The 26,080-nt window shown below is 39.4% G+C and overlaps 1 protein-coding gene across 1 annotated transcript in view; it reads right to left on the reverse strand.

Moving 5' to 3' along the window:
• Positions 1-26,080, reverse strand: part of FRMPD4 (FERM and PDZ domain containing 4) — a 307,753-nt gene that overhangs the window by 47,352 nt on the left and 234,321 nt on the right. The window contains exons 3-4 of the mRNA XM_065677447.1: positions 23,387-23,547; positions 21,987-22,089 (exon numbers count right to left, since the gene is read on the reverse strand). Of these exons, the coding sequence (XP_065533519.1) occupies positions 21,987-22,089; positions 23,387-23,547 (264 nt within the window). The remainder of the gene's footprint in view (positions 1-21,986; positions 22,090-23,386; positions 23,548-26,080) is intronic.

Genomic DNA, 26,080 nt, shown 5'->3' on the forward strand with positions numbered 1-26,080 from the left:
CTTCCCCACCTCCCAAGGTATTTTTCATGCCCTTATTTTATCCTATCCTGATTTTTTATGTTTCAGTGATGCTAAAAGACAATCTCAGGGCATAAACTCTTAGACTACAAAAGATCAACAGCCACAAAATCATACAAAGAAAAGAGGCAGGGGTGAGAAGTATCCTTACAGAACCAGATTCTCAAAGCTATTCATTAAAAAGCAGTGGAAGGGAGATTAGAGAGCTTTGAGAGGATCTATTTTGTTTGCTTCCCTCTCTCTACCCTTTCCCCAGTTGCAGCTTCCTAAGAAACGTTCAAAGTTCACACCTTCCATATGGCTCTTCTGAAGATCCAGTCTCTAGAAGGGAAGTTTTCAGGTCACCTATGAAGGGGATGTTTGCCCCTCAAAATCCAGAAGTTCAGCATTCAAACATCCTGCCAGCATTTTAAAGGCAATTAGAAACAACCCACTCTCCTAGTTCTTGGATTCACCCTGTGAGACCAAATATCTAACTTTTGCTTTGCTGTTCTGCATGCTGCTGAACCTATTTCTGCACCCTGATGCACCTCAAAATTTTGCAAACTGTGTTGGTGACTTCGTACTTCACTCACAGTGGTGCTGCACGCTGGGGCAGTGTCCTGATCAGAGCAGAGGCCTTTCTGGCCATGGGCGAAACATTCCAGATGTCCCAAAGGACATGTAATTTTTGGTGGCGTGCACAACAAATTAATTGGTTACACAAAGCCAGGCACTGGAGATGCTTATGGATCCCTACAGCTATGTTATGTTGACTTTAGATGTGCCACTCGTTTTATCCCAAATGGCTGGCTCTTGGGGAGGGAGATGAAAGGCTACCTCAGTTGTCCCCAGAGTTCTCCATAAGAGCAAGGGCAGAAAGGACGCCGTCTCTCAAACCTGTGATCTTTTATTCATTCCTATGCCTTAGGCTGGGAAATATTCCAACTCCTTCAGATGCCACCTACTGCCTCTTGGTCTACAAATTACTAAGAAGTAATTTGGAAAATTATACTACTCTGGAAACATATGAGTCCTTTCTGTCTATAGAATAAGGGTGAGATCTGCACACAGTCATCTCCACTCACTACAGCAGGCAGGGTGGAAGGGAAAACAGAAGACAATGATAAGTCTACGGCTTTCACTTGAAGAATCCATATATTCATAAAGGAGGTCTTTGATTACATGTGCAGCCAATGAAGGGAAGTTAACGTAGGTTACACTTGTGTTGGAGGGAAGAGAGAAGAACAGAAACCTCTAGGTTCCTGGTTGATTAGGATGTGTGGAGAAAGATCAAAAATACCAAGAATATTCAGGACTGATAGGAGATGTGTCGAAAAATAAATGGAGGAAATAAAAATGCTTATGTTTTTTCTAATTAAAAGGGTTGTAAAAATAAATATTCCCCAAGAGAGAATATTCTGTAAACAAGTCATTGTGTGATCTCCCTGACCTTTCTCTGAAAGAACTGGAACCAGCCCTATGAGATACAAAATGCTGGAATAAATGGCCTTTGGATCTGATTATGACTGGTGGTTCCTAATTTGTTGTATTACCATTCTAGGTGGTTAATTTGTCTCATAAAAGCTTGTGATAATGCTCACATTCAGAAATGACTCAGTGCACACAGTACTAACATTTTTGGTTGACATTTGCTTCTCACCAAAGTTCTGCTGAACTTCAGCAATCACCAGCAAAGTGTTTGCTACATGCAATGTTACTGTAAGTCCAGAATCTAATGAATTTTCTCTGCACAAAATATTTAGCTCAGGAAGGCAGATGATTTCACTGAAAACCACATCACAATATATGTTGTAAAAGAGGGTGCTATCTATTAAGCACATACTTTGTTTTACTTGTTTAAGCTCTATATTAATAGTTCAGTATTTGAAACAGGGACACATTTCTGATTCAGCCTGCTTTGAATTTTCATCTCTTAACACTGTACTGAGGACTTGAAAATTAAACTAACTTATTTAAGGGGAGTTAGAACAGAAATATGAAAAGCAATGGAATCTGATTTCAAAAACTTTCTCATTATTATTATTATTTATTATTATTATTACTGAAAAGATGGTAGTGATGATACACATACAGGTACTTCTTCAATCCATCAGATAATGGTTAAACTACACCTAACAAGAAGGAAGAGGATGAAGACAGAACTAGCAGAGGAGATGTGACAAAGGGGTATGGTCGCCCCTTCTTCCACCTGTAACCACTTTTCATAGTAAAACAGCCTCAGGAAAAAGATTAACCGGTTTATATCAGAAACTTTATCTCAGTGTTGTCAAACTCATGCATTAAGTAATGGTGTATCAAAGCCTATGAAGACTTAAAAGCCATGACACGAGCTATGATAAACTTGTCTTTTCTTTTTTTTTTTTTTTTTTTTTCCATTTTGGTCTTTCAGAGCTCATGATTTTATGCTCTTTCTGCAGTCAACAGTACTGGACTCTTCTACTTACACAACACTTAGATTTTCACCCATTCACTTGAGTGCCACAATTGATAACAAAATTACCTAATGGATTAATTCAGACTTACAAGAAAAATATTGGGAAAGAATTTCCAACTGCCTGCTCTGCTCAGTAACCATGCAAAAAATATCCACTGTTTTCTTTTGTAGCTAGAAAGCAAAGCTGAAGGTTGCCACTGCAAGCTATGATAGCCCTCCACTCTGCCCCATGTGCCTCTGCACCCTGTCCTAGAGATGCTGATTTGAAATTGCTGCAGAGGGTGATGCACTGACAAAATGGTAGTAAAGCTAGCGCACAGACCATCCTACTGAGTCACAAAACAGCCACAGAAATTTTAAACCACTACACGTTTTCACTTATTTACAACTGTCATCTATTGTCATTTGTACAGACATAAAACCTAACACACTAAAAACTCCTCCAGTGCCTTGATCCTCTATGGGTTCGATTTGCAATATATAACATTACCTTAAAAATGGGTTTGCCTACTTGAAATACCTAATTTTCACTGTGTGTTTTCTGAAGCCCTTGGTAGGCACTCAGTTTCAGAAAAGGGACAGTGATGGTATTGTGAAGGGAGAGAATTAGGGAGAGTGATAGGAAAGGGGTCTGGAGTGGCTGGCATAAGTAGCCATTGGGAATGGCATGTCACAAAAATACTCCTCTAATTACCATACAGAAAATAGGCAAATGTTTTCTTAAATCTTGTCATTCTACCATTTGACAGCCATATCTTAAATAAACTGTCAGGCTACAAGTAGAGCCACTACAAGTAATCCCTGGGGTAATCTATAAACAGCCCGATCCAAATTCCCCAGAAATCTACCAAAAGATTTCCACCATTTCAGCAGGCTTTGCATCAGACCCATTTTGCTGGAGAATGAATGCTTTATTGCTCTCAAGAAAACACAGGTGGCAAAGCAACACCTTTTCTGTTGCTTTTACAAGACTTTGCCAAATTTTCCCCTTAACAAAGCATTAAACGAACAAGCACTTCTTCCCAGAAAGCAAAAGATAAGTATTTCTAGATACAGGCAGTACACATTTCAGCATTTATAGTTATGTTTGCATTTACAGATTCAACACACCAAATATTAATCATGTTCAGAGCTGTCCCTAAACAAAAAATAAACAGCAGTAATCTCTGTGCCTGCAAAAACAAACCCATCATCTATTTCAGGGAAATAAAAAAATTATTAATTTACAAAGCCATAGAGTTGCTTTATTTGCACTTGACTGTTTAATAATCAGAAGTTTTAATAGATCTGGCACTGGCAGAATATGGGGAAAGAGCACTAGCATTACTACTGTATCATGTTTAATAATGGTAAAATGCCATTTTGTTGCTCTATTTACAATAATAACAGTGTTGTTACAAAGCTATCTTAACAAATGAATTGTTGACCGACGAACCACTGATGTTTGTCTTTATAAATTAAGCTAGACATAAAAAGCCATGTTTATAATGATATTACCTTCTTTGAAATAACAAAACAGTGCATTGGTGGTGCACCATGAGCAGCAATTGGTATCCTGCTGGGAAATTCATCTTATCCCTCCTCATGCTTCAGATATCTAAATGAACAGCCTTGACAAGAGCTTTTTTTATCCCTCATTGTTAATGACACATATGCAAAAGCACTGTAATTATTCTAAAGCAGTAGCTGAAGGAAAAACTCTCATGGATATATTGGTAATCTGTCATGAAGAGAGTAGAACCATAGAATAGTTAGGGTTAGAAAGGACCTCAAGATCATCTAGTTCCAAACCCCCTGCCATGGGCAGGGACACCTCACACTAAACTGCGTCACCCAAGGCTCTGTCCAAGCTGGCCTTGAACACTGCCAGGGATGGAGCACTCACAGCTTCCCTGGGCAACTCATTCCAGAGCCTCACCACCCTCACAGTAAAGAATTTCCTCCTTATATCCAATCTAAACTTCCCCTGTTTAAGTTTAAACCCATTACTCCTTGTCCTGTCACTACAGTCCCTAATCAAGACTCCCTCCCCAGCATCCCTATAGGCCCCCTTCAGGTACTGGAAGGCTGCTATGAGGTCTCCACGCAGCCTTCTCTTCTCCAGGCTGAACAGCCCCAACTTTCTCAGCCTGTCTTCATACGGGAGGTGCTCCAGTCCCCTGATCATCCTCGTGGCCCTCCTCTGGACTTGTTCCAGCAGTTCCATGTCCTTTTTATGTTGAGGACACCAGAACTGCACACAATACTCCAGGTGAGGTCTCACAAGAGCAGAGCAGAGGGGCAGGATCACCTCCTCCGACCTGCTGGTCACGCTCCTTTTGATGCAGCCCAGGATATGGTTGGCTTTCTGGGCTGCGAGCGCACACTGAAGCCGGCTCATGTTCATTTTCTCATCGACCAGCACCACCAAGTCCTTTTCCACAGGGCCGCTCTGAATCTCTTCTCTGCCCAATCTGTAGCTGTGCCTGGGATTGCTCTGACCCAGGTGTAGGACCTTGCACTTGTCATGGTTGAACTTCTTGAGGTTGCCACTGGCCAACCTCACAAGTGTGTCAAGGTCCCTCTGGATGGCATCCTGTCCCTCCAGCATATCAACTGAACCACACAGCTTGGTGTCATCGGCAAACTTGCTGAGGGTGCACTCAATCCCACTGTCCATGTCACCTACACAGATGTTGAACAAGACCGGTCCCAACACCAGTCCCTGAGGGACATCAGTCATTACTGATCTCCAATTGGACATTTAGCCATTGTCCACAGCTCTTTGCATGCAGACATCCAGCCAGTTCTTTATCTACTGAGTGGTCCATCTATCAAATTGATGTCTCTCCAATTTAGAGACAACGATGTTGTGCAGGAAATTAAGTACTATGAAGACAGCAGACAATTCAAAATCCCAATACTTTTTCCTTGAGATTATTTAACTGTTCAGAATCATCTATCAAACACACAAGAACATATTGAAATATTTTTCTAAAGTTTGTTATTTAATCGATAGACTATGATTTCTGTGAAATATATGATGTGTAACATATGAATATGTTAAAAAAGCCTGTATTCATATAGCAGTAAAGTAACTATCCCTACTAACTAAAGTAGCTACTGCACATTGCTCTTTGGTAAAATGTTGTCTTTCTTACGAAGGCATTAGGAGTAATTAATCCCTAATGTAAATAAACAGTTGCTCAAATAAAAACTATGTCTTAAATCAGTAAATCCTATTAGATTAAGGCACTTACGCCATAATCTTCACCACAGTAAAACCAAACCAAATTATTACTTCTTCCTTCTGTATCTGACATACAGAGCTATAATTGCCAAAACAAAACTTCTCCAAGCATTCAATGCAGAAAAAAATAGTACTAAAAGCTTAAGGAAACACACTGTAAACTGTGTATGTTCAGGACTGTGGACCAGAAAAGTAACTGCTTATCATGCTGCGTAGCTTAAATATCTGGTGAGGCTGCAAGGCAGGAGAATACATCCAGCTGTGGGTAAGCCTTTGAAAGACACTGTAAGTGATGGTAAGTGCAGGCCCACAGAAAATGGGCATGGGTGAGAGTGAGCAAGAGCTCAAGAAGAGAAAGTTACAGCCATAAGATACAGTTTTTGCTTCTTTGCCATCTTCCCTAAAAGTCACACCTTCTCAGTAAAGGCTGGTAATATCACAGGGACTGAGCATAGGTTTTTGAGCTGCTTATAGTCAGAATTCAGGTATGAGATACGGCAGTTTCATTATTTCTATGCATTCAAAGATCCTAAGACCACAAGGCCTGTTGAGATAGGACAAGAGGTAATGGTTTTAGACTGAAAGAAGGTAGATTCAGACTAGATGCAAAGAAGAATTTTTTTACGATGAGGGTGGTGAGACACTGGAACAGATTGCCCACAGAAGTGGTAGATGCTCCATTCCTGGAAACATTCTTAACTTCTGCTTGAGCACATCTTTCCAAACAGATAAACACATACAAGATTCTCATTTAAAGACTTGAAATGACAGAGAATGACAGGGCTCTTGCTCTCTCATCTCTCTAGGTGTCCAGCTGTAGTTTGTTAAGGTGGGACTTCACTTTTCTATCAAGCTGAAGAGGTGCCCACTATACAAGTTCTTCCTTGTTCAGATGTCCACATTCAGATAAAGTCATCTTCATCTCTCCTGCCATAACCTAACTAGGATGAGCTTCTTATGCTTTTCATAAAAGGGACAACATCTGGCTCATTTTTGCTGTTCTTTCCAAACTACATCAAATTACTGGCACCCTTTCAGGAGCGGACAGCACTGCAAACTTTCTATGGTTATCTATAAAGTTTATATTGCCTCTCTGCTCCCACTTTATATTCTTCTCCTTTTTATATCCTTTTTATATTCATTCTGTTAGTTACAATGTACTGCTTTGAAAGGTCAGATTCAATGAATTACTTAATGCAATAGCAAGCTGAGGCACAAAATGTTGCTGCTCAACAGCCTCTGGTAGTTTTCCCATAGGCTGAGCTTTAGCTCTGTGATCCAAGGTGACCAAGACAGAAATGCTCACAACAACAGCTTTAATTCACTTGCTTCAAGCAACAGGCACATCCACTCTGTGTTTCACCTTGGGGAAGCTTCTTCTGAAACAAAGCTTTAACTACCAGAGGCCATATGCAACACACTGCACTGGGAAATATCTCCTGCCTTGCAATGGCAGTGCACGACTTTCAAAGCTCCTTTCACTGAATTTCTGAACTTCCGGAATTTGGCCAACTATTGACACATGACAGCAGTGCCATCAGGTGGTAAGACCCAGCATGAAGTTACTGCAACACCATGCTGCACAGTTACTTAGAAGATGGCAGGCACCACAGGGTTTCCTTGAGGCTGCTCTTCCAAACACTATGGGTCATCAACAGCTTGCGAGGAAGTCACACCACAAAGACTGGACTGTGAAGGACTGCCATCCCGCAGCCAAAATGCACAACAGACAGCAGAACTCCTTTGAGAGGCAGGCACCATGCACGTGAACCTTCATGCCCTATATGTAACTTTCTCCCATGATCACTCAATCACCTCCCCTTTCTCACCGATGGTCTTTCTTCCTTGATCTTACAGTCTCATTCCCCAAAGGCCCCTCTGCACACTGCCCATGCAGCCTCTCAGCACAGGTGTTAGAAAGTGTGATCTTGCAGGTCCTGGGTTCCACCACTATCTTGGCCAGGACATCTTTCCACGTGTGCAGTGCCATGGAGTGGAGTGAGACAAGGATCACTACGTGGACCGTATCAGAGGGCAGATGCAACATTTGCTCCACAGCCCCAGTGAGTGGACACCTGGGCTTCATAACCCACCAGCAGAAGTTTTCTGATGATACAGGCCCCAAAATTCTTCCCTTGTAAACTCCTGGAAGTACAAGAGTTCAATGTGTCCATGTGGACAGCACTGTAAGTACAGAATCTGAGAGGCTTTGCTTCAGGAAATTGAGGGCAGCTCAGTATTCCAAGCAGTACTTTAACTCCATCTAGAACAATGGAACAATGTGCCTTACGGCACATAGGGGACAGGGAGGTGATTCAAGACTGACAGCATGGATTCACCAAGGGAAAGTCCTGCCTGACCAACCTAGTAGCCATAGCCTTCTATGATGGAGTGACTACATCAGTGGACAATGGAAAAGCTATGCATGTTGTCTATCTGGACTTCTGTCCAGAAGGAGATCAGTGACAAGTGGTGTCCCCCAGGGGTCCGTACTGGGACCAGTATTGTTTAATATCTTCACTAGTGACATAGGCAGTGGGGTAGAGAGCAACCTCAGCAAGTTTGTAGATGACACTGAGCTCAGTGGTGTAGTTGACACACCTGCGGTTCAACAAGGCCAACTGCAAGGTACTGCAGCTGTGTCAGGGCAACACACAGTGTCAATACAGGCTGTGGGATGAAGGGATTGAGAGCAGCCATGCGGAGAAGGACTTGGGAATTGTGGTGGATGAAAAGCTGGATAAGAGCCAGCAGTGTGTGCTTGCAGCAGAGAAAGCCAACTCTATCCTGGGCTGCATCAAAAGGAGCATGACCAGCAGGTCAAAGGTGACCCTGCCCCTCCAATTTATGAGACCCCACCTGAAGTACTGCCTTCAGCTCTGGGGTCCTCAGCACAGGAATGACATGGACCTGTTGGAGTGGATCCAGAGGAGGACCATAAAAATGTTATGACAGATGGAATGCCTCCCTTATGAGGAAAGGCTGAGACAATTGAGGTTGTTCAGCCTTGAGAAGGCTGCAGGAAGACCTTGTTGCAGCCTTCTAGTACCTTGTAAGAGCTTATAACAAAGATGGGGACAAACCTTTTAGCAGGGCCTGTTGTAATAGGACAACAGTAATAGTTTTAAACTAAAAGAGGGGAGATTTAAACTACATATAAGGATGAAATTTTTTACAATGAAAGTGGTGAGACACTGGAACAAGTTGCCCAGAGTGGTGGTAGATGCCTCATTCCTGGGAACACTCAAGGTCAGGTTGGATGGGGCTGTGAGTAACCTGAGGTACTTGAAGATGCCCCTGATCATTGCAGAGGGGTTGGACTAGATAACCTTTAAGTGTCCTTCCCAAACCAAACCATTCTATGATTCTACTATAAAAAAAAAGCTTGGTTTGTCAGCCTGAAGTGCCAGCTTTGCCTTGGATCATGCTGACCTCCAGCTCTGTCCTCCTGAACTCTTCAGCATCTCACAGGAGCATTATCTCCTGCTGTTGTTGCCTGACTTACAAAAGCTTTATGCCACCCACAGCCTCTCCTTTGAGTGAGACAATCCCCAGAGTGATTATATTAACTGTATTAGGTATCTTTAGAAAAATGTATGCAGCACATATACATATATCCATAGCTAACCTGTGTATGCTACGAACACTGGTATTCTAAACCTCCCCCCACTACAAAACTAACAATACTCATAGAATAAGGGTTATTAAAAAGACCCTATACTGACATAATTTGCTATTTTAACATGTCCTAGTAAAACAGAAAAGAAACATGACTTTCTAATACTGGAGAGAATCACAATGACATACCAGAATTAGCGCTATTAATTTATTGCTTTCAGGTAGAGATATAGGAAATATTTCAAGTAATATTTTAAAACTAACACAACTCATAACAGATCAACTGTACAAACCGTATATAATGTAATGATAAGGTTTTGGTTTAAATGAGCTGCAGAACCTCAGGTTTTCATTGCTAAGTAATGCACACATCCCAATCCATGATAATAAAGCTTTATGAATCACATTCTTCTTTCTTTTTGCATATACATACAAACACATGCAAATGCATACATACAAATGTAGAAGACATACTGCATGCATATGGCATGCTATTTCTGCAAAGAAACAGCCCTAGGGCCTACATTAGCAAATTGTATCCTCATTTTATATACCTCAGAGCATAAATAATACAACCACCTCTTTCTCCAACAACAACAAAAAAAAAAATGGTTGCAAAAGACTGTTAAATTTGCTTTCACTCTCACATATCAATATGTGGTATAGTTCCTTCCTTAAACCCACAGCAGTTTTTGTGAATTATTAACTAACTCAGCAAGCCTGCTGGACACTGTAACATGACTATAATTGGTGTAGAACACTAAGAAATTGTTTCAATACTTTTAAAAGAGAAGAAAGTGCTATCTTTACTAAAGCACTTGTGCTAATATTTAATTAAAGGCTTTGAATACAAACAGAATTTCAGATAAAATGCAGAACAAAGGCATATTTCTGGTCACAAAAGTATAATTTCCATGTAAAATTGAGCAGTAAGGAGAATGACACAAGATAAAGAATTAAAAAGAAACTGCACTGCAAACTCAATTAATGAATAGTTCAATTTTTTTGCTGTCTTCCAAAACTGAGAGTTGCAGCTTTATTCTTGATAACTCTTAGGCAGATGATATTTTCCTTTTAACTCTCAGGCACACTGCAATGATGCATAGAAAAGAATACTGCGCAGAAACACAATGTATGGAACAAAGATTTCAGTGCAACGATTAAACCTCATGACTCCTGCAGATTTTATGAAATACAGATGACCTCAAGGATTTTAAACTGCTATAGCAACCAATTTTCTTCTGTAGAAGAAGAACTGCCTTTTTGCGTATTGCTTTCTGAGGAACAGACCTGCTGAAAAGCTGAAGTGATCATCAGAAAATTGGTAAGTTCTATGATATGATAAGACCTTTGCCTCTCCTGGAGTCTTGTTTGAATCATAAGCTGAACAAATTTGGTTTTAACTAAGCCTCCAACCAAGCTGAATTTTACTTTGTTTAACAATATAGACAGTGGGCTGCAGGGATTTTGCTTTGTGTAGTAAGTAAAATACATTAAGTTTTAGTCTGCATGAAAAGGCATAAGAGCTAACAGAACAATTAACATTTCAGCACACACTGTGTAAGAAATATGCCTTTAGGGTTGTGGAGATTGATGGCAATCCGGGTTTATCTCTGTAAAATCTGTTTTGGTATTTGCAGTCTCTGTTTTGAGATTTCTTACTTCTTGGTTTCCCAGAACCAGTTTCTCTTGGTTTCTCAGATGAAGACAAAGTACGACTAAGACCAACATACTTTGGAAGTCACCTGCTGCGAAATACACGTGATCCATCTTTCCCTTATTGCTGTTGCTACTTCCAGGAAGTCTGTGAAGACTTGAATGTTTCAAGCCATGCAAAAAGGCAAACTGAGAATGGTATCTTTGGGGAAAAGCCTAATAAAACGTAAAGTGGAAGCTAAAATTCTCAATTACACTATTTTTCATGTGTTACTTGTAATAAACTACAGATGATCAATTGTTGCATCAAAAATCAAACCATGAAGAGCTGACTAATAAATCCCACAAAAATCTACTGCATCAAGCTGCCTTTTCAAGCATTCAGTATTTTTTAAAGGTGAATTTATTTTTAGCCACTCTTATTTTCTACTAGTTTCTGTCTCAGATCCATTGTTTAATGAGAAACTGGTTTTGTTCTTTGACCTTCCACTATAACCCAGAGCCATCATAATCAGTGGTAATATTTGACTGAAGAATCTCACTTTGGAGATTGATGAGTCAGAATATGTAAAACTGTTCTGCTTCCCTTTTAACTAACCTTCTGATTGGGCATATCAGATCAAGTTAGACATAGATACTCAATCTCTCATCAATTTTGGGAGTCCTTCTTGGGTGTACTATCTCTAAATTAAAAATATGATCTAATTCTGTTTTCTAGACCATCAGCCAACACAGAAGTCCCTCGAACATTTCTATTCCAATTACATTATACTATCAACCGCTAAGAGAGACTATGAGTCACACAATTATTCTTATTGGAGGGAAGCAGGAAAGAGAAAGGACTTGCTAATGACAGTCTTAAGCCTTTTGATTTTATTTCTCAATATTTTTGAAAAAGCTTCCAAAAAAAAAATTAGGCCTTGCCAACACAAAGAGAGAGACATAAAAATTTAAAGTCAACTGCACCAAGAGCCAAATCCAATTTTCTTACAACACAATTAAGTCTAAATATCTCTGAATCAAAAAGAAGTTTGGAACGAGAGAGTTTTATCATACTAGTATTCAGCCAGCTACTTCTCATTTGAACTATTTGTGTGATTTTCCATCTCCACAGACAAACTACAAGTTACTGGTATCAAGTACTGTCACCCCCATATCTCTTTGGCTGACTGACAGGCAACACTGCTGTCAGAGCAATGAAGTACGGAAGTATAAAGATAGTCTTGGAAGTAAATGGGATTATGATACTGAAACCTAGCTCTGAGAATCAGGAAGGCACTATATCAACATACCAAAGAGCCAGAGAAAGGTTTTCCCATTTTCAGGAACTCCTGAGTCAGCTTTCCATTATACAATTCAATAAAATTATACCATTATACCAATGGATCATAAGGTACCAAGACCTCTACATGACACTTTGCTCTGAGTAGGGTTTTACCCAGTCACTCTCCTTATCTCCTTCTCACCCCAGCGAGAGCTGCTTTCATCTTGATCTAGAGAAAAAGTGCTCCCTTAACTACAGGAACAGTACTATACCATCACTTGACATGCCAGCTTGTCGTGGTTTAAGCTCAGCCAGCAACCCAGAACCACGCAGCTGCTCACTCACTCCCCCTTCCCACCCCCCACCCCCACCCCCGCCCCGCTCACGGAGGGATGGGGAGGAGAATCAAAAGAATGTAACTCCCACGGGTTGAGATAAGAACAGCCCAGTAACTAAAGTATAACACAAATCAATGCTGCTACCACCAATAATAACAATGATAAGGGAAATAGCAAGGGAAGAGAATACAGCCGCTCATCACCCACTGACCAATACCCAGCCCGACTGAGCAGTGATCTAACCCTTCCGGGTAACTGCCCCCAGTTTATATAGTGGGCATGATGTGCTGTGGTATGGAATACCTCTTTGGTTAGTTTGGGTCAGGTGTCCTGTCTCTGCTTCCTCCCAGCTTCCCCTCCTCCCTGGCAGAGCATGAGACTCAGAAAGTCCTTGCTCAGAGTAAACGTTACTGAGCAGCAACTGAAAACATCGGTGTTATCAGTGCTGTTCCCAGGCTGAAAGTCAAAACGGCACCACTGCACCAGCTACTAAGAAGGAGAAAAATGACTGCTACTGCTGAACCCAGGACACAGCTGTACTCACTATTGAAAAAGCCCAGTGAGAAGGACTTAAGATCTCAATTTATTCATATTTTCCAATTACACGGTTCAAGATTTTTTAAAAGCTATTCACTTCTGAGTTTTTAAACCCTCCATTTTCACTGTGCTACTCAAAAAAAAAAAAAAAAAAAAAATACACAGCCAACACACAGTTACGCTAGCTTTATGCTCTCCAATTTGACATTTTTTTAAATGCACAAACCCCTTCATATATAGACACTGCCAGGAGCTTCTGCAGAACTAACAGCTTAAAACTAAAAGTATTTCAAATTCATGAAACTATACAAGACATTGCAAATTGGACACAGGTTTTTCACTCTTCTCTCTCAACAGTTTAAATTACCTTTTATATTTCCTATGAGCACTGGTGCATATAAAACTGCCACCCTCAAAACATCATTCCTTAAAAACAGATTAAAAAGTTTTTGCCTTTCCCTGACACAAGGTGCCTGTAGCAGATGTAATTCTCCAAGGGTAAACTTACAAAACCATAAAAATATGCTTGCCTTCCAGCTCTTGACATCATCTTTGCTGTCTATCAAAATACAGCATTTAGTTATAATTCATAGCAACTACCAGCCTTTTTCTTGATACTGCCATCTACCTTTTAGTCTTTTAAAGAAATATTTCTCTGTCATCCTGAAGCTATTTAAGCAGCAGATAAAAACCAGTTAATTTCTGTGGTCCAAATGTCCAGCACTGCCTCAAGATAAAAGGGAATGCTGATGTTATCACTGTCCATGCTGTTTGTAACACAAGTCTTCAAGAAGTATCATAGACCTTACACCATGCAACTACACATCTCAAAAATGGCTATGTTCTCCATTACAGTAGCTCCGTAAGCCGATGTGTACGTGCTGTATCAGTCAGCAGCTGACTGGCAGGATGAGGAAGTTGTAAATTTCCTCGTGAGGGCAACCACACACTTCTGGAAGGACAGAGCTGCTTTGTGAGTTCTGTGCATGCAGTGGTGAAGGCATCCCTGTCATACTTCACAGTCATTCCTTACTGGCAGCCCCAAATGCACAGCACACTCCCCTCCTGTCAGCTCATACTGCTTCTCCAAGAGAAACTATTCTGCACAGACTGGCGCTTTCCTAGCAAGCTCCTGAACCTGTCTCTGTTTTGGCTTCCTCCCTGTTCTCTGCTTTCTGCTGATCAATCTGTTCCATATCACAATGTTTATCTTGTATAACTGTAGCTGTCCTGTAACAATGTCCTCAAGGCATTCACACAAGCCACAGGATATTCAAGTACCAACAGCACAATGGGGAGGGCTGGCTTGTCCAACGTATCTTTTATGATTTGGAAATGTCATCCCAAAGAGACAGATAATGCTGTCAAGAGAGAGAAACCGTAAGTTTTCTGAAGTTTGACACCTCTTCTCTAATGCTCCCCACCCCAAATACAGAACATGAGATTTTTAGATACGTCCTGCTACATATTCCAACAGGAAGTTACCCTTTGATTCACGGGACTTGCAGCAACTGCACGAAGGATAAACGTCTGATCGTGCAGTAGATAGTATAGGTAGTATAGATATAGTAGATAGGTAGCATAGATAATAGTAGATAGGTATTATAGATATAGAAGGCTATACTGCTGATCATGCAGTATAGAAGAAATGCATCACCTGGAAGGGTTAATTCACAATAAACTCAAAGCTGGGTGTTTATTTGTACGACTTTACATGGAAACAATATTTTGAAACATTCACATCAGTGCATTTGGCTTCAAAATAAAGCCTCCATGCAGACAAGCCAATGCTTTTGTTTAGATGTATGAGAAGCAGGAAGTCTGCTTGTCAGAACAAGCTAATTAGAGCAATGTCTGCTATTATCTGAAGAACTGTACCTACTGAAGGTGCAGTTGCTTGTGTTTTGGGCACAGCTGTTGCACATGCCTGTCCATACTCTTGCATTCAGTTGTCATAAAGCAACTTGTCACAGAAGCGCTGACCTGAAATTCATCACAGCTGCCTCCTTTTCCTAGAGGGTAACAGAGTAAGATGATGACACAATGTTTCAACCAGATAATACATTAAGCTATGGAATTTCAAAAAGACCCTAGACTTGCTAACTCTAGGGGGCACGCACCATGATGAACGTGAAAAGATACTCACCAATTCAGTTCTCAGCATTCCAAATATTTGAATTATTGAGCTCAAACCTGTCTAAACTATATCAGCCAACTTTCTTCTAAGAACAAAGCAAAGATATGAGACTGCATGCTCTCACAGATATAACAGATTCAAAAGTGAATAATTTCCATAGTTGGTATTCATCTTACAATAACAAGTAATTCCTCTATACAGCTTTCAACTCTGCTTAACTCTTAAAAGTCTTCAAAGAGATGGGCAAGCTTTTGTGAAAACATATTACAATTAATAATTAAAATTAGCTCTGAATATATTAGCTCAAGTACCAGAAGCAGCTCAATACAGCAGCCAAGAAACAAAGGCAAAGAAGACAATACTTAAATCTGTGCTCTCAGTTTGCAGCAGCTGATTTAAAGTATTTAAGTTATCTCTGTACTATATTGCAGAAACATCTCAAAAGGTAGAAGATATACATCTAACAGCATCCCTCAAGTCAGACAGGAAGTTCTCATACCCTCATTCCCAGCTCTGTGGTTGGGCCAGCTGATTAGAAGTAGCTAATTAAATGCCCTGACAGAAAGCTTATCTCCATTAATGTCACTTCTAAAACTCCTATGGATAATTTGGTTCAACATTTTGTCCCCCTATTCAGTATTATGTATCTAAAACCCCAAGCACTAGTAATTCATAGATCAAAGTTTGAAACAAGATGGGTATAGCCTCTGGATTTATATACTGAACTGGGAGTATAATGGAGTATCTTCAGATTAAAAGGTCTACATAACTGCTTTTTCAGGAAAAGCACATTTCAAGATTCTTGGTTGCCAAACAGTATCATAACTAATAGCTTAATATGCTTGATTTTTTCTCTATGATGTTGAAGAAGAAAGAATATCTTTAAGTCCACCAAAATTGCTTGATCTAATGTATGAACTGTCTAAGACAGGAGACAGAAATTACACTTAAAAAATGGTATTTTAAGCTACTGTGAGAAGATGATAGGCACTGCCACTGAGCTCCCTTTTGCACCTGTATTTAGCTATGATGCAGAAGAAGGCAACCTGGTCCCTGAAACACATGGAGCCAAATGGCAGTGACAGAATTCTCATCCCCTACAAGACGATGGTGAGAAAGGTCAGTATTGATTAAATGCATGTTAGTACTTAAAATGCAACACTCAGCCTGAAATCCTGGAGAGTTTCTTCTCTCCAGTCTTATGGTAATACAAAATTTAAACAGAAATTCTACTGCAGAATTGAAAGAATCCTCCAGATCCTCTTGATGAAAACATGCTGTGACACTAACTTGCCAAAGCAAGAGTTATTTCAGAAAGGTATTTGAGTAATTTTTCTTAAATAGAAAATAAAGCTGAGCCAACAACAAAGAAAAGCCCTTAATGAATTTCACCTTCTTCATTTCTCGCTTTGCAATTAAAGTCTTTTAGTGGAATTCCACAGGACATCAAATAGTAATTTACTGCTGTTACAGTTTCAAGGAATGAACTAATCTAGCTTAATTTAGCAACCTAGAAGTCAGCTTTCTATTCTAAGAGAGCTTTATGTGCTCCTTCTTTAGTTAACGCATAAATAAGCTTTCTGCAACAGGCTAGTTTATTCCACAACAAGTATCTTGGGTGGATCACCCTCTTCAGGTGCCCTTCTCTCTTCACAGGCTGCCTGCATAACCATTTACCTGAAGTACGAAAAAAATACCACTACTGTTCCCTACTCAGAGTCTGCATTATGTGGCAAGCAGCACATCTTACCACATAAGTGGCAATTTCACTCAAGTATCTTACTAAATAAAAAGACATTTCATTTATGTTGGGATGCTTGTAGACTAATGCATACTCAGTACAATCTAAGATAATCAAGTCAGCCATTCATGCTGTAGGAATTATCTATAAATATATCATAATGCAAATTATTTATTAGATATATTGCATCGTTTTAAAAGATGGTTTGGTGCATTAAACTGATTCTTAAAAAGATACAAATTGATGATTAACCAATGATCATGAAAGGCACCTTTAAACAACCAGTTAATTGTTACAGTACATTAATACACCCTCTAATATATTAGTTTTGCATTGTTGCTCACCTTAAATATGCAAAAATTGCTACACTGTGCAATGACTTCAATGTTATCTCAAAGTACTTATTGTTAAGTATATGTGAAAAGCTTCAAGTTATAGAACCTGTATCAGCAATAAAATAAAACCAACATAAGTAGTTCCTGCTATAATTTTGGACTGACTGCACTTCAAATACACCTTCCTTCTTTAGCATTCTGTTCACTTGTTCCTTGCCCAGACTGTAACCATACATTTAGAAAACTGGGCTTGTTTCTTCCTCTTTTTCAAAACTCAATAACCTTATGTCTTGAATGGAACACATCTAGACTGCAGACCTAAGTGATGCTCATAAAGGTGACCTCTCTTTGTATGGGAAACCATAAACATGACTTCTGGGTTTCTGCTTGAAAATAGCCCAGAAGAACATAATATGGTGTAAAAGCCATTGAACATTACCTGGAAATAATGAGTCCTTGTGTATTTTGTCTGCAAATCATACCATATTCATGTTTCCGCAACCTTGGCTTTCAAAGGACAACTTGAACACTAACTGAATGTTGCCAATAAATCGGAGGCAAAAGAATTAGGTGGATGAGAATGGCCTGCAGGGGATATTTATAATGAATATCCCCAATAATCTCCAGACCTGAGACCTCCTAGGATACAACAGTATCCCTGAATTCTCAAAAACAAACCAGAAGTTTTCACCAGGTTCCTGCTCATTCCCCCCTGGAGTCAGTAGAGGTGGCTTTAATACAATTTTCTATTTAAGGAAGCTTATTTTCAGTAATGAATATTTAGAAAGCAGATACATAATTAAAATATTAAAATGCAACAGAGACAATGTGAAAATTTCTGTATTATGTGCTCTTTTTATCTTCTTGCTTTTTCCTCTAGTAAAACTGTTACACAAAAGGGACTTTCTTAAAATACTGGTCTATTTATTTCTAATCCTATAGGAATAGAAGGTACATAATGAATTTGGGGCTGACAGTAAAAGGGCTGAAGAAAAACAAGTGATCTGAAATAAACTGCATCAACTTAATATGTGGAAAATTTAGAAATAAAACAGATTTACTGCTTAGGCATACGCTTTTTCCTAATGAAAAAAGATTTAATTGACGTATTTCAGATACTCTTCTTGGTGGACATTCTGAATCTTTTTTTCATTCTTTGGATTTAATATAGATCATTGCAGAAATTCTTTTTCCCATGTTCTTTTCCTTCAATAGCATAACTCTTTTCATCAATAAATGTCCTGACAATATTTTCTTGGAAAGCAATCAAATATTTCATTACACTGAAAATGCTGTTTAACATTCAAGGTTGACCTAACATCTAATGTTTGTGTACACTTTTGCTTGGAAGTTTTGAGTCTTGCTAAGCTTGTTAAAACATGATGCTCATCTGGTTATGAAATCTACTTTTTTTCCCTCATGCAGTTTGTGTTTTTCTGTTCAGCATACTGTGATCTTTATGTCTTTATTTTGAAAGAGGATTATTTTTTTCCACACTCTGCAATTACAGACAAATAATTTCTTAACTTTAGAAAAAGCTTTGAGGGAAAGATGCATAAAAATAGTTACTGAATTTCACATCACTAATATAAAATGTACCTTATAATTCCTAATCAGTATGAGACCATGCAGTCACAGAAAAAATGTGGTGTCGGAATATCAATTTTCCTTAATGTGCTGCAGTGACCACAAGATGGTACAGTGTAAGATCCTGATGGACAGGAGGAAGAGGAGTCCAAGCTAAAGAGAAGACTTCATCTTGTCCAGGGCACTGGCAGCCAGGTTCCTGTGGGATACTGCTCTGAAAAGCCAGAGCCCAGCAGAGTTGAGTGATCTTCATGGAGAGCCTCTTCCAAACGCCAGAACAGCCTATTCCAATCCTCAATGAAGCAGGCAGGCACAGGAGAATAGCAGCATGACTCCATAAGGAAAACCTGACCAAGACCCAGTGTAAAACAGAAGCCAACCAGACATGGAAACAGAGAGCGTTTACCCAGGAAATAAAAAGAATCCCTACCTGGCCAGGCAGGCATGGGGTTTGCAAAGTTCACCTGGCACTGAAGCTGGTACAGGATGCAAAGGGTAACAAGAAAGGCCTCTACAACTGCATCAGAGGTGAAAGCCAAGGGAAATATGAATTCACTGTTAAAAGGGGTGGGCAACCTAATGAAGGGCACTGAAAAGGCCTTAAGTACCCCAATGTGCTGCTTTCTTGGCTTTGGCCTTTAGTGGCAAGATCTGCCACCCTGGTTGCTGAGTTTAGTGGCAGCATTCAGTGAACAGTCAAAGTAGTCCCAATAGTAAGCAAAGACTCAATTAGTGATTGCTTAGGCAAGAGGGCTAAGTCCATGGGCCAAGATGGTATGCATCTAAGGCAGCCACGGGAGTTGGCTCATGTCTTGTAAAAGCTGTCCTCTATCATCTTTGAAAGATGAGAACTGAAACATCTGCCCAGTGTGATTGTGAAATCTCCATCTTTGGAGACACTAAAAACTTGATTTGACAAGTGCTGAGCAGCCACATCTAACTTTGACACTAGCTTGCTTTGAGCAAGAGGTTAGACTGAATGACCTCCAGAAATCCCATCTCAATTCTATCATTTTGTCATTATGCCTATCGCCTAACTCTTGCATCTAAAACATATTCATTCCTGACTACAGATACACTGCTCCCAGCTGGAAAACAAGATTTCAAAATAGCTTCCATGCACACTGAAAACTGAAAGCAAGCATTTTCAAAGTTGCAGATGTGTGCGTATGAAAACCTTTTATTATATGGAAGAGATTAATTATTTCATTGGTGTAAAGAACTTCCTCTGCTATAGTGTCAGGATTGTACAGTGACAGTGTCTAATCATTCCAGGTGTCCCCACTGGCATGAAGAGAAAGCTCTTCATTTCAAATGCTGTAATATACAATCCCAATATATTTCACTCTAGGTCCCATCAAAGAATGAGTCTCTGTCAAAATCCCAATGGCAGATAGATTTTGAAAGCAGAAGTAGAATTGTATTGTACGAAAAGTGTCACCAAAATCTTCCCCTGGAATGCAACACCACTTAATTTTAGACACTACCTACAGAGGCAACATAATTGGGAAGTGTGACATTCTTACTCAGTTTCTCATTTGAAGGCTGACAGAGAATCAGCCACACAGTAAATTCAGTTAGTTTCTGGCCTAATCAGTCTATTTACCTTGTTGTTATTACTACATATTACTGGCAGTAAAGAAATCAGAAAGAGATCCTAATTCTAATTACTTAAATAGAAAAAAAAATGACTGAAATATGATTACTTTATGAAGAATCAAAGACATCAAAAATGAATTTAAGGCCTATTTGTGAAGCTTGTGCTGGTGGCCAATACAGATCGTAGGACAGAAACTTATTAGGAACAGGACAGTTCATGCAGTTTGTTTGGTCATTGTCACAAAATGAAGTGCTGAAGTCCGCTCTTAATATTCTGTGTTTCTCTTAGAAGACTTACAGGTTAACACTCCTTTTTTTTTTTTTTTTCCTAAATCTGAAAATGCATTTTATTTTCCCCAAACCTGCCTAACCTAGATAAAGGCATCAGTGTTGCTGGCATCTTTATGCCATTTCTGTTTCTCCTTTTGAATTTTGCTTAGATTTCCTTGATCCCCAGCAAATGAGCACACATTTGCTCAAATTGTGATCTGCAAGAGGAGTACAATTGTCATGGCACCTCCTGCCCAAATTTCTTGAAGCAAGTGTGACTTTCCATAATTACATGTGTAACACTGACAACAGTGACAACTACCAGTTGTGAGGAGAGGTGCCTGCACAGTTAAAACCTGAGTATCTCCCAGGAGTCATTGAGACCCGCCAATTCAGAGATTACACCAAAGAGAAGGAAAATACAGAAATAAAACTGGTGTGCAGCAACCAGGCTACTGGAATTTAAACCAAAGATTTTTATGTGTAATTTTTTTTATTACTAAGCATTTTTCTATGCAATGCACTAGCCCTTTTTACTACAAATGCAAAGCTTATTACATGAACCACACCACATCTTTTTCTACATCCTGAACATTTTTCAGTCCCTGTTCTTTCTTTCCTTCTACATCCTGTTACAAATACTGACATTTCACCTTTCCTGCACTCTCCGCAATCAGTTTTCTGTCTTCTTTTCTGCCTCCTATGTACACATCCCTACCTACTCTTTTCACACAAACTGATCTATCTGAAATCCACCACAAGTTCTTTGAGCTTCCCTACATATTCCCATTTACATGCACTCATCTGCTCTTGAAAATCACCCCACCACATTTTCTTTCCTTTTTACATATGACAGACCTGCCTCAACTTTCTTCATGTAAAAAAAGCAATAGAGCAATAGTGACTCGAGCTGCCTTGCTCCAGGAATTATCTTTTCAACAATTCATACAAAAAATAAATACCAGGAGAATACTATTCCTCTTTTGATACCCAAGTATTTTGGAGCTGTTCCAGTATCTTTTTATATTTTTTCAGCTACCCAGAGAATATATAAAAGGGCACTTCATTTAAATACTAAAATAGTTCACCATTCTTTATTATGACTAAACATTATTTTCTCTTTCCTCAGCCATGAGAAGCCAAGACTTGCTGTATTATCAAATAACTGCACAGACAATAAGGCACTGGGTTCATGGTTTAAGTGACAGGACGTCAACTACCTGACAAGGTCGATGACTCTCTCCCTTGGAGCAGTGCTGACTGGCTCATCATTAATCATTATGATCTGATCCCCTGGTATAAGCTTTCCTTCAGAGGGGCCGCCTGGAGACATGAGAAAAAAAAGCACAGGTTAGCAGACCATTGTAAATGCACTCTGTTGTTCGCATACTATGAGTCTTTTTTTTCTTCAAATAACGGCATATTTAATACTAACATATTTCTGGCATTACCAGTATTTCTTCACCAGGACAATCTTGAAAGCTAGTGAGTGTTTTTATTGAAGTTCCTCAAGTTAAGTTGCAAACTCGCATATAGCCACCTAAAAATAACGGCTTGATTTTCTGGATGGCCAGAAGGACCCATGAGAGGTGGCCTAATTCACCCTTTCAAGTGTGATCAATCACACCTTTCTCAATGTTTGTCTGATACATGAGTAAGACCACCCTAAGGATGACTCCTTTTCCCATAAAGAAATGATTCTGTTTAACTACTGTTAAGACCAGGAAGTCTTTTTCTCTGGTGTCTACATCAGATCTTCCCTGCTGCAACACAGTTTCCTGTCCCAGGCAAAGTAACACTGGAGAATATCTTACACCTCTTTCCTACGAAACATACTTACATATTTGAAAGTCATTTGCAGTCTCTCCTTTGACTGCCCTGCTCTGGGCAAAACAAACCTGTTTTCTTTAATCTGAAGACAGTAAGTTTCTATACCTCTAGCCTCTGAGTCTCTTCCTCTGGATTCCTACCACTTTGTCCCCCACAAGTTCAAAAATACCATGAACATCAATAATTTTCACTCCATGTAAGGCAGTTAGGGATCTATTTTGACCTGGCTTTTTGTCACATAGTTATACAGAAGTATCCATTAAATAAAATAATAATTAAAAAAATCCCAAACACAAAAGCCAGCAATAACGTCCTCTTCTTCAGAAAAGAATACTGCAGTTAGAACCAAATATTACACTTGGAAACCTAGTTCTCCTTGTGAAGCTGATGATAAAAAGAATGCAAACTATGTAAGATTCAATCTCGCAACTCAACATACCTCTTGAAAACACTGATTCAATGGCAATGAAGGTGACATCAAACCAATATAAATGTAGCAGCGGGAAGACCTTCTTTCCTTGAATGAAGTGGGTCAACTCTTTTCAGGCAAGCAACAGCAATGGCTCAGAGTAATAACCTAAAACTGGCTTTTTGTTAACACATTTACATAACGTTCAAAACTGAGTGCAAGGAGGGAAACTACTGGGTAATACAAGACTCAAAAAACTACCTAGTATTCGTAACTACTTTGTCTGCCTGAATATTTTAGCAGTACTCAAATATGCAACTGTATTTCATCTCAGTAGATTAAGTCTGAGTTTGCTTCTGTGGTCAGGTGGGGAAAACATACCTGGTGTTACTGAGCGTACAACAACTGGCTTTTCACTACCAGCCACAAACCCAAATCCTAGCACAGGATCCCTCCTCATTTCCACTTTCCGAGGGGCTGGAGGGGTTATTTGGCAGCTCTCTATTCGAGGGTCTTCAAATGTGGCTGATTGTGTCATGTGACTGTGAAAAAAAAAAAAAAAAAGATGGAAAAAGGAAAAAAATCATTAAAACATGATTTTGTGGTATCTACTTGAGCCAAGCAATTTCTGCAAAGATATGAGATGAATACCTGAAATGTTCTCACTACAGGAACTAAACCATCAACTTAGTAATTTTCTATAAGATTTTTTTATACATGAATTAATAATGCTCCTGGCAGGTCTCAAATACTAATCAATAGTACCAGCCTATAAAGAAGTCTGTCTTTGACAGCATATATTTAATCATAACCCATATATGAAAGAAAAATAAGCCAACAATAAAGCCTTTGTCATACGTACTTGAGGTTTTCATCCTTCATTTTTTGGAAGGGAAAAATAATAAAGTGATCTACTCATAATGTAAAACATAACAATTAGAGTCTGCCAGCCTTTCGTAAGAAGAGAGGACACACATTTAAATTTGGTTTTCTAAGATGTTAAGCAAGTTTCTGAGCTGAGTTCTCTCAAACAGACTACCAAAGGCACAGGTAACAGCTCTATAGTTACTACTTGTGTAAACTCTGAAGTCACTGGAAACTGTTCCAGGGGAGAAAAAAAAAAAGAAGAAGAAAAAGAAAAGACATTAAGAAAATATATTCACCAGCAACTACTAAAATACTTTCAGCTACAGTGCTGTGATGATGCTTATTGTACCTAGAAGTAAAATTTCTCATGGCTGGAGGGAAAGATCTTGATTTTTCAAGCAGAAAATAAAAAAGGATGAAAATTATTCAGCATCACATATCAATGAAAGAGGTCATGGTTTAAAAACACAGAGACTTTTAAATTAACATTAATAAACATAGAAATGTGACTGATGCTGCATGCTGACTGAACTGGAATATTCTTTGTGTTTCCCACCTGATGACTGGAACTCCTCACTGAATCACGGCTACCATTTCTCAGTACTGATTATACAGAAAAACAGAGCACTCCAGTGTCATACCATTCCAAATGCCATTAATTGAACTCATGTCAGGTTGCCCAGAGAAGCTGTGGCTGCCCCATCCCTGGCAGTGTTCAAGGCCAGGTTGGATGGGGTTTTGAGCAGGAAGGTGCTTTATAATCTTACATATAACAAGAGTTAAGGGACATCCCATGCAACCAGAATTATTGCTCTCACCTCCTGTCTCTCTTCCACCTTCAAATACAATCCCCTGAAGAACTCCAGACAGGCTGTCCATAAGGAAAAAGGCACCATTCAGAGATCTCTTTTCAGCATCAATGACATGCAAAAAATTCTCTGGTCTTTCCCCAGCACATATGCCTTGGGCATGACATCAGTTTACATTCTCTCCATGGTCTGCTTCTATTACTGATACACAGAAAAGCAGTAAAATCTCAGTAAACTCTCAGCAGGAGCTGAGACAGGATTTTTCTTGAGTTTTTCTTCAAAGAAACTATCCCTACCCCTAGACTCTGTCTCCCTAAGAGTAACATGCTGCCTTTTTATGCATATGATCAGAGACAGCAGAAGCTACCTCCTTAAAAAATAAGGGAAAATTAAGATATCAAGATATTCTCTGTGCTCCTAGCACCTGTATTAGGTGAAGACAGCAAAGAAAATTTATTGTCTTTTACTAGGTAGAACTTCACATCTGATCCTTCATTTTCCTCCTCCTCCTGTTCCTCCAGTTCTTGTCAGTTAATTTAGGTAACTTTCTATTACATTTATTCAAAAGAACTTTCAGAAAATCTAGAGAGTTTTATGCAGACTCTTTATGAAATCTATCTTCAAGACCTCCCAGACACCCTTTTTCCCATCAATTCCTATTTATGATTTGTCTTTCAAATGGGCTACTTTCTGAGGTGCCACTGGTATTCAAAAAACTATGTATCTATTTCAACAAGTGAATTTCACTTTGGTAGAGAATATGAAACTCTGCAGTTGTCACCTCTTTTAGGTGACAGCCTTACTAAAATTTTCACAAAGTTAAAATATTCTGTTCAATCATGTCTTCCTAATAGGTGTTCCCATTTTTGTAACCGGGGCACTTCAAGCTGACACTGTCCCCTAAGAGGAAATCCCATATTTACAAGCAACTTGAAAATACAGCTTTTGCCTTTGAACACTATCTTCCTGCTCTCTTCAAGCACTTTGTGTAGTCTGGTTTGAAAGCTAAATCATGCAGGAAAAAACCCAACAAAACAACCCCTGACAAACCAACAATACTTCCAACAATAAAATCCAAGAGAGGACTCAGAGATTTGCTCAAAAGAGCAGCTCTGCTACTGGATGCCTCAACTCCAGCCATTGCATTGGCTTGTACTAAGCAGCAGCACAGCATCAGTTATACAAAGCCTAAGGAAGAGGATCAGCGAGGAACCGTCCATCATGATTCTGAGAGGCACAGCAGGTTTTATTGATTTTTAAGGTTATCCACCTTCAAATACATCAACTAAAAAGACTCTGCATCTCACGCTTCCACAGCTTGCTACATCAGATATTCTTCTATCATTCAGTATGTTGGAAGTGTATTTCAAGAGAGCTGCAAGACATATGAATATGATCC

This window comes from Lathamus discolor, chromosome 4 (genome assembly GCF_037157495.1).
Source record: "Lathamus discolor isolate bLatDis1 chromosome 4, bLatDis1.hap1, whole genome shotgun sequence".
NCBI classification, from domain to species: Eukaryota; Metazoa; Chordata; class Aves; order Psittaciformes; family Psittacidae; genus Lathamus; species Lathamus discolor.